Source organism: Bos taurus, chromosome 21 (genome assembly GCF_002263795.3).
Source record: "Bos taurus isolate L1 Dominette 01449 registration number 42190680 breed Hereford chromosome 21, ARS-UCD2.0, whole genome shotgun sequence".
Lineage (NCBI taxonomy): Eukaryota > Metazoa > Chordata > Mammalia > Artiodactyla > Bovidae > Bos > Bos taurus.
The window spans coordinates 58561838-58575253 of record NC_037348.1 but is presented as its reverse complement, the minus strand read 5'-3'; the positions used below and the strand labels follow the sequence as shown (position 1 = coordinate 58575253).

At 49.2% G+C, this 13416-nt stretch overlaps 1 protein-coding gene across 1 annotated transcript in view; it reads left to right on the top strand.

Moving 5' to 3' along the window:
• The window catches only part of ASB2 (ankyrin repeat and SOCS box containing 2), a 48874-nt gene that overhangs the window by 3979 nt on the left and 31479 nt on the right, over positions 1 to 13416 (top strand). The window contains 1 exon segment of the mRNA NM_001034669.1: positions 10604 to 10880. Within this exon segment, the coding sequence (NP_001029841.1) occupies positions 10675 to 10880 (206 nt within the window). The 5' untranslated portion in view covers positions 10604 to 10674.

Genomic DNA, 13416 nt, shown 5'->3' with positions numbered 1-13416 from the left:
GCACTGCTGGTTGCAAAGGCCCACCCTGGGGCTCTAACCTGGGCCCCTCTGGGGGCCAAGCAAGATGGCCTGGATTCCACTCCCGCTCCCACCAGGGCCAGGTCAGCCCTTAGCAGAGACTTCCAGACTAACCCCTGCCCACTGCCCTAAGCGTTCAGTGTCAGAGGGTCTGATGAAAACAGGGGCAGGGGGGCTCTCTACCACTTACAATCTGGGTCTCAGTCTTCCCATCTGGGCAATGGGAAGAATCCTTCCCCAGTGCAGGGGTCTTGAGAAAGTCAAAAGGTGCAGTGTGTGAAATTGGCCAGGAAATGGTGCAGGGACACACAGCATCGGCTTTTTTTTTTAGTTAGAGTGTAGTTGATTTATGATGTTTCAGGTGTACAGCAAAGTGATTCAGTTAATCACGTATATTGGGTTGACCAGAAAGTTCAGTAGACTTTTTTCATAACATCTTACAGAAAAATCCGAACGAACTCTTTGGTTAACCTGATATATGTATTGTTTCAGATTCTTCCATTTATAGGTCGTTACAAGATATTAAATATAGCTCCCTGTACTATACAGAAGGTCCTGTTGTTCATCTGTTCCATACATAGTGGTATGAGCACCAGCCTTTTCTATGGTTTAGCTTTTAAAGCCTTAGGACCCGAGAAGGGAAGAGATGCTTTAATGTTTTACAAACAGGAGTCTCCAGCTAGAAGTGTTTCCTCAGATTTCCCAGGACCCCTCCGGATCTGGGGCAACAGCAGATCAGAAAGATTAAGCTTCATAAACTTATTGGGCTTCACAAGAAGTGGGGTTGAGAACCCTAGGGGCCAAGAAACCGTCCAGGCCAATTCCTCACTTCCTCATACGGCCCCAGGCTCACCAAGCAGTCAGAGGTTAGGACTGCCCCAGACTAAGGTCATGGAATGTTTGGGAGGCCCTGGAATACATCGATAGACAATTATATACTCATGTAACATATATGTATATACATTTATAATATATTAATATACAAAAGTGAAAGTGTTAGTTGCTCAGTGCTGTCTGACTCTTTGCGACCGCATGGAATGTAGCCCGCCAGGCTCCTCTGTCCACGGGATTCTCCAGGCAAGAATACTGGACTGGGTTGCCATTTCCTCCTCCAGGGGATCTTTCCGACCCAGGAATCGAACTCAGGTCTTCTGCATTGCAGCCATACTCTATCATCTGAGCCAAGGAAGCCCCCTTTGAATGTATACGTATGTGTGTGTGTTTATATATATATAGTCTTCAGTTTAACCTGGCCCTTTATTCAAAGCTTACAAAATGACTAAAATCTGTTGGTTACATGGGATGAGGACTAGGTGTGAAGTCAGAAGATGTAGCCTCTGGTCTCTTCTTTGTCAATTTTGCCCTGCTTTTGCCTCAGTTTCCTCATCTGTAGAATGGGAACAAAAAACACCCTCATCATATATCTACCACGTGGCTCAAGCAGACAATGTTCAGGAGAGTGTAAATTAATGCAAGGGGAGGCTTTAAGGCTGTGGTTCTCCCAGTGCTTGTTGCAGCATCTGAAACACAGCGCTTTGCATAAGAGCTGACTCAGACAGTCCACACTCATACCTAAAACACGTAAGTCGACCCTGCCTGAAACACTCATCCTACCCTTACTACGTGCCAGCCCTATTCCAGGAAATAAGTGCTCACTAGACACCCTCTATTGTTGTTTGTAGGCGGTCACCTCACACATGAATTCAAACCCAGGATTAGAAGGAGTGGGACGGGCTGTGGGTCCTTCCAAAGTTCCCAGGACAGAAGGTCATATACGCAGGAAGGGAGGAGGTGGCGGGAGGGGCCCTGGGGAGTGAGGGATTTGGAAGTGGTGGGCAGAATCCATCCTGCACCCAGGCTGGGCTTGGGGAGGGCATGACGATCTCCCTCCTTCCCAAGCTCTGAGCCCGTTACTCACCCCCAGGCCCTCCCAACAGGGTCCCACGGGGCTGCCTGGACTAATGTCCCTCCTGATCACAGCTGAGGGGAAAGCGGCTCACACGGAAACTGCCAACTGGGAAGGAGTTCCAGGTGACAGCATCTGGGCAGGAATGAGTCAGAGCAGAGAATCACAGCATCTCAGGAGCGTGGACTAGTGTTAGCAGGTTTTCCTGGGCTGCTGGCCACGTGCTAAGTGGCCTGCCCCCTGTTTATCCATGTTTTTCCATGTCACCTTGTTTCATCTGACTGTACCTCTGTAGACCAGATGCTGCTATGTCTCCATTTTACAGAAGGGCAAAGTGAGGCAGAAGGGGTGGGAGCAACCTGCTTCCCATGACACGGCCAGCTCGTGGCAGAGCTGGGTTTGAACCCAGGCAGTCAGACATCTACGGTCATGCTCTCTACCAAAAGCAGAGTCTTCTCACCATAGCTGTGCTTCCGAGGTTTGACCCAATCATTCATTCACCTGCCCATCTGACATTTATTAAGTACCTACTGGGTACCTGGCCTTGGGTTAGGTCCTTGGGTTATGGCATGAATGTGACATGGCCCTGCTCTATGGATACCTTTGGACTCCCCAGGGAGCCAGGCCCACAGAGGGCAGTCAGAGTACTAGGAGAGGAGGGGTGCCCTTGAGGCAGTTCAGGGCTCCTCAGCCATCAGATCGGGGAGGCTTCCTGGTGAAGCCACAGGAAGGCATCTGGGACAGATAGTGAGTGGACGAGGAAGGAAAGGGAAGGCAGACGAGCGGAGGGCTGGAAGTGGCTTATCTGGGCTCTTACCTTTGACTCAGGTCCCCAGCAGAGTGCAAGCTTGGTGCCCTGGAAGATGCCTGCCAGGCCCTTTCCTGTCCCCGACACTCCCAGCCATGCTCCCAGCCCGTTTCTACTAAGACATCAAGAAGCCACTCTTCCCACCCCAAACAGCCACAAAGACACCACCCCATCTGTGGGAACCCAGGCCCCTGCCGGCTCCCAGGCAGACCCTGGCTGTCAGGGAGCCTGGATTTGTGGGGAGGGGAAGGAACCAGAGGAAGAAGGACCACTTTTCAAATGCTATTATTTAATCCTCACTTCAGTCTTGCAAGGGCCCATGTTTCTATGCCCATTTTACAGGTGTAGAAACTGAGGCCCAGCTTGGAAGAGCACCGACTGTGGATGGGCCAGGCATTGTGCTGAGTACTTTATTGTGTTAACACAAGAATCCCCATCACAGCAACTGTTACCCCCATTTTACAGATGCCACCTAGGAGAGGTGGGGGTTCCCCTGGAGCCAATGTTTGGGGACCCACAAAGGAGGAAAAGAGGGGCCCCCGGGAGCCTCGGTCTCCCCTATTCCAAGCTGGCTTTGGATGGGCCACGCTCAAACACTGCTCCCTCCGCAGGCCCCTAGCTTGACTGGCAGGGCCCACTGCACTCTCACTTTCCCTGGGAAAGGGCTATTTTTATCTCAATCAGCCTCCCAGAGGGTCCTGTGAGACCGCCGGCCTCTTTCCTGGACGCAGGCCCAGAAGGTGGCCCAGCCCCCAAGCCGAGGCCTCAGAAATCAAGCTGAGCAGCACGAAGATGGGGAGAAACTGAGGACAAGAGAGGGGCAGGGTATCACCCAGGACCTCACCTCCTCACCCCCCCGTCACTCTGCCATGAAACAGGTGCTCTTATTAAGCTCACTGTAGGGACACCACTCTCATGGCAGAAAGCGAAGAACTGAAGAGCCTCTTGATGAAAGTGAAAGAGGAGAGTGAAAAAGTTGGCTTAAAGCTCAACATTCAGAAAACTAAGATCATGGCATCCGGTACCATCACTTCATGGGAAATAGATGGGGAAACAGTGGACACGGTGGCTGACTTTATTTTGGGGGGCTCCAAAATCACTGCAGATGGTGATTGCAGCCATGAAATTAAAAGACACTTGCTCCTTGGAAGAAAAGTTATGACCAACCTAGATAGCATACTAAAAACCAGAGACATTACTTTGCCAACAAAGGTCCATCTAGTCAAGGCTATGGTTTTTCCAGTAGTCATGTATGGATGTGAGAATTGGACTATAAAGAAATCTGAGTGCCAAAGAATTGATGCTTTTGAACTGTGGTGTTGGAGAAGACTCTTGAGAGTCCTTTAGCCTGCAAGGAGATCCAACCAGTCCATTCTAAAGGAAATCAGTCCTGAATATTCACTGGAAATACTGATGCTGAAGCTGAAACTCCAATACTTTGGCTACCTGAACTGACTCATTGGAACAGACCCTGATGCTGGGAAAGATTGAAGGCAGGAGGAGAAGGGGACAACAGAGGATGAGATGGTTGGATGGCATCACCGACTCAATGGACATGAGTTTGAGTAAACTCATGTTTACTCAAACATGAGTTGGTGATGGACAGGGAGGCCTGGTGTGCTGCAATCCATGGGGTCGCAAAGAGTCGGACATGACTGAGCGACTGAACTGAGCTGAACTGAACTAAACAGGTAGAGTAACTCAACTTCTAATAACAGGCAAAGCTGTGATTTGAACCCAGCCAGTGTCCCCAGAGGCTGTTCCCTAACAGCCCCTCAGGCTAAGGCTGGGGAGTCCCACCCACCTCGGGGAGACACCCCAGTGTCCTCGGCAGCAGCCCTAGCCTGTGACGGGGAAGCCCAGTGACGGGGAAGCAACCGGGCATCGCAGGCTTCCACACCAACAGCCGGGTCCCGTGCTAGGCCTGCTACGCCTGCGCCCTCTTAATTCTACCACCACCTCCTCACAACAGTCCTTACCAGTGACTCTGTTTTTGCACATGAGGCTTCTAAAGGTGGGGAACTTACTCAAGGCTGAGGATCTCCCAACCAAGTACTAACCAGGCCGAGATCAGATGAGACTGGGCTTGTTTAGGGTGGTGTGGCCGCAGACAGACTGAGGATCTCAATGGGAAAATCAAGAGATGTCAGGTCCCACAGCGAAGTTGGGGAAGCTCCTCTCCTTCAAGAACCTTCAAGGTCAACCCCCCATCTGGGAAACTTCCCCTGCATGGGCTGAGAGCCTGACACCGTGCCCACTGTGCAGATGCCAGGCTGGAGGAGGATGGCAATATTATCCCTGCCTGCTCAGAACCCCGTGAGTGCTGCTTACCTGGATCCGTGTCCCTGAAATTCCCAGAAGGAGCACTGGCTTTGAGGTAGGAAGCTTGGGCTCCAAAGCCCTATGTTCCAGCTGCCTGTCCTCATGCGACCCTTTCCCTTCCCCTTTCTGAATCGTAATTGCTTCATCCATCACACCCATGTGTGGGTATCAAGTACGTAGGGACATCAAGTCCTGGTGGAAGGCTCGAGGATGCAGAAGATTTAGTAAGTTAATTCAACAAAAAACGTTCTTACTTTCTAGGGCTGTTGTCAAGGCAATGCCATGAGATAAATGATAAAAGGGAAAGTCTCTGGATGCATCTCACCCATGGGGGTGGGGGATGGGGGATTGGGGAGTCTGGCATTAGTTGCAGGAGATGGCAGCTCCAGGTGAGCATCACCTAGCTGCCCTCGCCTTCCTAGAAATCTGGTCAGGGAAGGGGTGCTCGTTGGAGCTGGGTGCTGTCCAGGTGCCTCTGAACCATCCACACCAGGCTGCAGAGCCAATGGCTATCTTGGGGTGAAGGACTGGAGGGGTCTCCTCCCCACTGCCCGCACCTACCCAGCATAGGTATGGCTCCCACAACGTGGTGAAGTGTGTTGTCTCATTCCCATTTTTACTGATAAAGGAGCTGAAGCCCAGAAGGGGAAGTGACTTGACCAAGGTCACAAAGCTAGTAAGTTGAAGAATTGAAACTAGACCTAGAGTTCCTGACTCTCAGATCTGAGATCCTTCCACTCCTACCTGGGTCCCTATTCCCCCTGCTAAGCTCCATACCTATGGAGAATTTGTTGACGTGGCCATAGGGACCCCCAGGGACAAAAAGTTTGGGCTGCACTAGCACAGAGCTGACCAAACATCTCAATGAGCTGCAGAAATTTTAGAACAGGAAGAGCCCTTGGAAGCCTTCTAGCCAAAACCCTCCTTTTGCAATGGGAAAACTGAGGCCCAGAGAGGCACAGGGATGTGGCTGAGGTCACACAGCGCTTGAGCATCGACTTGGAGACTGTAACTCAGGAAAACTGAGGCCCAGAGAGGGACAGGAATGTGGCTGAGGTCACACAGCACTTGAGCATCGACTTGGAGACTGTAACTCAGGAAAACTGAGGCCCAGAGAGGGACAGGGATGTGGCTGAGGTCGCACAGCACTTGAGCATCGACTTGGAGACTATAACTCAGGAAAACTGAGGCCCAGAGAGGGACAGGGATGTGGCTGAGGTCACACAGCACTTGAGCATCGACTTGGAGACTGTAACTCAGGAAAACTGAGGCCCAGAGAGGGACAGGGATGTGGCTGAGGTCACACAGCACTTGAGCATCGACTTGGAGACTGTAACTCAGGAAAACTGAGGCCCAGAGAGGGACAGGGATGTGGCTGAGGTCGCACAGCACTTGAGCATCGACTTGGAGACTATAACTCAGGTCTCTGACTCTTAGTCCAGTGCTCTCCCCCCTGGCCACTGGCCTGGAGCAGGGGGATGCCTGCAGGTGGAGGCATCAAAACAGGCCAGGCACTGGGCGTCTGTACTTCTGGTCAGGTAGCACCACAGTTACTGAGTCTCTGCCTTGTTCCAAGTCAGGGGTAGAGCTGGACTCCAGGCCTGGAAAAGCCAAGGCAGGGACCTTAGGCACAGGGTAGCGAGGGAGACGTGGGAAGCAGGGTCTGGCCCAGACGGCTGTGGGGACCACCTGGCTGCATAGTGCCAGTGACAGAGGGCAGGATCTAGTCCATCCTGCCATTTAACAGATGGAAAAACCAAGGGCCCAAGAGACAAAGATGCTCATGGCTGAGCTGGGAAATTTACCCAAGTCTCTTTGATTCCCAGTCTTGAGCTATTTATACAATAAGCAAAACTGATGTTGTTGCTGCTGCAAAATAATAATAATGGTAGAGGTAGGAGATCAGGTGGAACTTTATAGGCCAACATTTGTTACTCTTAGGGCTGTGACAGTAATTGTGTGTATGTGTGTGTGTGTACGTTCAGTCGCTACATCATGTCTGAGTCTTTGGGACCACATGGACTGTAGCCTTCCAGGCTCCTCTGTGCATGGGATTTCCCAGGCAAGAATACTGGAGTGGGTTGCCATTTCCTTCTCCAGGGATCATCCCATATCAGGGATTAAATCCAGTCTCTTGCATTGGCAGGTAGATTCTTTTTTTTTTTTACTTTATTTTATTTTTTTAAATTTTATTTTATTTTTAAACTTTACATAATTGTATTAGTTTTGCCAAATATCATAATGAATCCACCACAGGTATGCATGTGTTCCCCATCCTGAACCTTCCTCCCTCCTCCCTCCCCATACCATCCCTCTGGGTCGTCCCAGTGCACTAGCCCCAAGCATCCAGTATTGTGCATCAAACCTGGACTGGCAACTCGTTTCATACATGATATTTTACATGTTTCAATGCCATTCTCCCAAATCTTCCCACCCTCTCCCTCTCCCACAGAGTCCATAAGACTGTTCTATACATCAGTGTCTCTTTTGCTGTCTCGTACACAGGGTTCTTGTTACCATCTTTCTAAAGTCCATATATATGCGTTGGTATACTGTATTGTTGTTTTTCCTTCTGGCTTACTTCACTCTGTATAATAGGCTCCAGTTTCATCCACCTCATTAGAACTGATTCAAATGTATTCTTTTTAATGGCTGAGTAATACTCCATTGTGTATATGTACCATAGCTTTCTTATCCATTCATCTGCTGATGGACATCAGCTACCAGGTAAGCCCCGGTGACAGTCATGGGAAGAATATTTACCAAGGACTCAGCCCATGTCCTCATCCCTTGCCCCTCCTCCACCCCGGACGGTGCTCCCCTGCCCGACTTGTGCTTTATCACCGCTCATTCTGCCAAGTGATGGTCCCCAGTCCCCTGTGGAGCTCTTAGAAGAAGAGTGACACCCAGGCCACACACCAGAATCCAGAGATTCTGACGCAATGGGTCTGAGATGAGGCCCAAACACAATCCTTCATAGAGAACCAATCTTATATACTTTTAAAGTAGACATATTATTGTGGTATAATGTACTCACAGAGAAGCGTACAGATCACTTGAATGGCTCCAAGGATTCAAAGGGAACCAACCGATAGTAAACCACTTAGATCAAGAAATACAGGGGACTTCCCTGGCAGTCCAGTGGTTAGGACTTCCCCATCCAATGCAGGGGGTGCAGGTTCGATCCCCAGTCAGGGAACTAAGACCCCACATGCCTCAGGGCCAACAAGCCAACATATAAAACAGAACCAAAATTGTAACAAACTCAACAAAGACTTTTTAAATGGTCCTCATCAAAAAAAAGTCTTAAAAAAACACCGTGTAACCGGCCCCCTTCATGGTCCTTCTCACTTTGTTAACTCCTAAAGGTAATCACTCTCCATTGCCTGTTCTTGAACTTTATACAAGTTGAATGGTGTGTGTATATTCTTTATTATCCGATTTCTTTTGCTCAGTTTGGCTCATGAGACTCATCCTGTTATTGTGTATAGCGGCGATTTGAGTGTTTCAATGATGTATACTATCCGTCACGTGAATATACCAGAATGTAGTAATCCATTCAAATGCTGATAGACATTTGGGGAGTTTCCACGGGGTTATTGTGAACAGTGCTGCTATGGATATTCTTGAACTTGCCTTTTTGTACACAAGTCTCGGACATAGAGCCTGGAGTGGGGATTTGAGGATCAAAGGAAATAAATATGCTCAGCATTAGCAAATGTCATCCCATTTTGACACTCCTGCCAGGAGTAGGGAGCATCCTGGTTTCTCCACATCCTCTCTAACCCTCATCATTTCCCATCTTCTCTTGAGCCATTCTGGTGGGTATATAGCGGTATTACATTGGAGTCTTGAGTTACATTCTCCCCAGATACTTAGGAAGTGAAGTGCCCTTACCTCTGGTGGTTGGCCATTTAGCTCTTTTCTTTGTGAAGTGCCTGGCATAGTCTTTTGAGTATCAGTTATCTAGAGCCACAAGAATCCTACATAACACAGCACCCCCAATAAGAATTCATTCTCAGGAATTCCTTGGTGGTTCAGTGGTTAGGACTCCATGATCTTAATGAGGAGGGCAGGGGTTCAATTTCTTGTTAGGGAACTAAGATCCCACAAGTTACTTGGTGCAGCCAAAACAAGGGGAAAAAAAAGAGTTTATTCTGGTGTTCTGCGTCTGCAGGTCGATGGGCTGATCTAGGCCAGGCCAGGCTGGGCTACTGAGCTTCAGGCTGCAGGCCCACTGGACACAGCTCCTCTATGCGGGTTGGGCTAAGGCTGCCCCAAGTGAGTTCACTCTGGGGCCCAGCTAAAGGGCAATGGCTCCGGGGGGAGTCCTGGAGCTGGCAGAGGAGCGAGTGCCACTGCCCATGCGCGTGTCAACTGGCTGCTTTATCATGTCCACCAATATTCACCGGCCAGAGCAAGCTACAAGGCCAAGCCCAATCTCAGCGGGGAAGGACAGGGGAACAATCTGCCTCTGAGGGGAAGAGGAAGGTGAATATTTGCTGAGCAAACCAAATTACAGCCCTGGTATTTTGCATATTTTTTTAAAAGACCTTATATGACTCTAATCTTCAATCAAGGCTCAGAACCACTGACCTAGAGTCACACTGCATGTCAGCCAGTCAAAACAAAAGTCAGGCCTAGCTGATTTGGCCTCATTTCCTTAAAGCAGTTGACTCAAGCAAAGTCCATTTCACCTTTAGGCTTTTTTTTTTTTTTTTGAGAAGACAGTCCCTGGAATTAACATGGCAAGTGATTTTAACAACTGGTTTTTAACTAGAGCATATGATTCATCTCTAATAATCGCAACTCTAGTACAGGGCAGAGAAGTGGGGAATAAGGTGTTGTGGATAATTGGAAGGAAGGAATGTGAGCACAGTTGTGTAAGTGCCGTGACGGCAGGGATTCTGTCGTTGGTATCGTTGTTATATCACCAATGCTTAGAAGAGTGCTCAGTAAATAATCTCTCAATTAATGATGCATGCATACATGCATAGATAGGCTGTCTGGGATGGAAAAATAAACCATGGATGAGTGGATGGTTGGTTGAATACATAGATGTATAGGTGGCTGAATGGATAAATGACTGGGTGGGGGACAGACAAATACATCAGAGGTTGAATAGTGGAGAGATGGGTGAATGACTGGATGGTTGGATAGACAGATGAGTGGATGGATAGGAGCATGGATGGTTGGATGGACAGATTATTAGAAGGTTGGACAAATGGATGGTGAGGTGAACGAATGGGAGGGTGAATGGATAAATGAGTGGGTAGGTGGACAGCTAGATCCAAGAGAGGATGAATAATTGGACAGGTGGGTAGTTGGTTGGATGGATAGTCAGGCTGGCAGACTGATGAATAGAGGAGTGGATGGATGGATGGATGGATGGATGGATAGGTGAATGGGTGATTGGGTAGATCATATGACAAAATGAAAGGATGAAACATGATTGTGTGATTGCTGCAAGAAAGCATAGCCTTCCCTGTGTCTAAACACAGCTACTTTCCAAACTCTTAGTTACCAGGATGGCTTTGATCTCCTCACAGAGTTTTCTGGTTTGATGCTTGCTCCTCCCTGCTGAGTGTCTTCTGGAGGCGGAGGTGAGGCGTGGAAGAGGATGGCCACGGAGATCAGTGCTCGGGGCAGACCGCGCGCCATTGGGCAAGAGGAATACAACCTGTACAGCAGCCTGAGCGAGGACGAGCTGGTCCAGATGGCCATTGAGCAGAGCCTGGCTGACAAGACTCGGGGCCCAACCACCACTGAGACCACTGTGCCCACACGTGTCAACCGTGAACCCGCCCACTTCTATCCATGGACCAGGTGAGCAAGGGGCATCCAATAGGGTGCAGATCCCAAACACTGTTAAGCCAAGACCAAAGTAGCCTGGTCTCTAAGCTGTATTTTCACACTGTAATGACTTACAGTTGTTATCTAAGCTTACTGAGCTCTGAAGGTGCCAGGCACTGCCCTGGGTGCTCTACGCACTTTGCCTCATTTTATCCTCTTAAGGACCTTCTAGGAATCTCTGTGCTATATCCCATTTTAGAGATAAGGAAACTGAAGCTCAGGGCTGAGTGACTAGTCCAGGGTCACACAGCTGGCAGATTGTGTGGCAGACGTTGGACCTATCTGGTTCCAAAGCCCATAGCTTAGTCTTGCTTCACTGGCTTTATGATTGGATGCAGTGGAACTGAGGTGCTGAATCTGGCGAGTTTACAACCCTATCTATGCTGTCTCCCTGGAAATACATGTCTGAGAAGCAGTAATATCTGCCTGGCAAAGCCATCTTGCCTTCTGTTCTGGCTCCCCCATCTGGATATGACCTCATCATCCCATTAGCCGGACCATCTACAGCAGCGCCAGGTTGCATCAGAAGAACTATGATGTGGGCCTCAACTGTAATTTCACAGATGCAATTTGACTATCCCAAGAGCCACACTAAAAAGTAAAGAGAAACAGATGAAATTAATTTGTATCTAAAATACTATCATTTCCAAATGTCATTAATATGAAGCTTACCAATGAGATATTTACATGCCCTTTCCTTTCTAGAGAAGTTAGTGTGTATTTTATGTTCACAGCCCATCTCAATTCAGACTAGCCGCATCTCAAGGGCTCACTAGTCATACGTGGCTACATGCTGGACATGTAGCATGTCCAGAGACAAATCTAGACACCTACCCCCTTCATAGGAGATGAGAGGCAGGGAGGTAATTAGGATCTTAAAATGGCACTGGATCTTATAATGCTTTTAGAAAAGAAGCATATACATTTTAAAAAATGCTTTTACTCAGCATGGAGTCCAAGTCAAGTGTGTATTTGCAGGAATTTTTTAAATTTTTATTTTTATTATTTTTTTAACACCAGAAACATTTTGTAATGGGGTATAGCCTATTAACAATTGGGGTATAGTTGTGATAATTTCAGGTGAACAGTAAAGGAACTCAACCATACATATACATGTGTCCATTCTCCGTGGGGATAAGAAGTGATATAACACTTGTGTGGGTGTTACCTTGAGGCATGGGCCTTAAATCTTATTGTCTTCAACAGCCAGTTGACTTCCTGTGTGACCTCGGGCAAGTTACTTAACCTCTCTGAACCTCAAACAATAATAGTAATAACAGCAGCAACAATAAACAGACTTTCTGATGCCCAGAACCAGTGGATAGGGATGAAGGTGGGTGATGGTACACCTTGACCCTGTCCCCTGATGAAAGGGTGACTTTGGCCTTTTGGAGGCTAGACCACGTTTGCCAGGCAGGCTGAGCAAAGTCCTGGGATGTGCACCACTCAGGCGTCCCTTCCTTAAAGGGGCAGGCAGGCATAAGGAAGTCCCATCCTGGGACTCCATCTGAAATGCAGAAGTCCAAAGCCAAGATTGTGATGGCTCATGTTCTAGAAGCTCTGGTTCCTGTTCTGGCCGGTTCAGCCTAAGTCAGACCACAGGTTCCTCTTTCTCAGGGGGATCAGATAGAGAGAAGAGCATCCTCCCCTCATCCTAGCTGCAGCACAAACCACGTAACCTGGGGCCACCTCTGCAGCCTTCTCCTGTGTGGGAACCACCCCCAGGAGTCCTGGGGACCCTTGAAAATATTAGCACTGGGCCCTGACCTCCTTCTTCTTCTCGGGGTAGGAAGAAGAGGCCCACTGTGGGGTGTAAACATTTATCCTGAGAAAAAACCTCTCACACAGCAGGGAAAGGGCTTATGCGGGGCCACGTGATCCTCACCTAAGACCCAGGCAGAGTCATGCAGGGCAGGAGGACTGAGCCTGCCTCTCCGCACCCTGGAGGTGACCTGAGGCTGCCTGGGTTCTGTTCTGCCCTTTCGTCTCTGAAAGGAGGCAGAGCTGCTGGGAAAGCAAGTCCCTTTCATGGGACTTTTAATGAAATTCTTCTCTCCTGCCCAGCAAGCTTAGCCCACAGGCGTTCACCTGACCCTGAGAGAAGCCACGGAAGGTGGATGTCTCGGGGTCCAGTTTACATGTGACAATGCAGGCGCCCCGCAGGTCCAGGACCCAAACCAAGGTCTGACCCGCCCTGAGTTTCAGACACTTAGCCAGCTGTGCTGATGCTACAGAGGCCTCTGTTTCCTGTCCCTCCTCCACTTCCAAGGGCCTCTTCCCCACTGAGATTTAGGGTCCCACCCCGACAAGAGACATATGGACTTGCGTTCAGACACAGCCTGAGAGTAAGTATAGGGCCCAAGAGAGTCCTTGAACACATTTATCCCCGAATATCACCGTGTCCATCTAAGTGCACCCACAGCACGTCTAGAAGGCGGGCATCACATATGCCCTCGGAGGCTCCCCGTGGCCAGCCCCTCTTCATCTTTGAGCAGGCTCCCCGACCAAG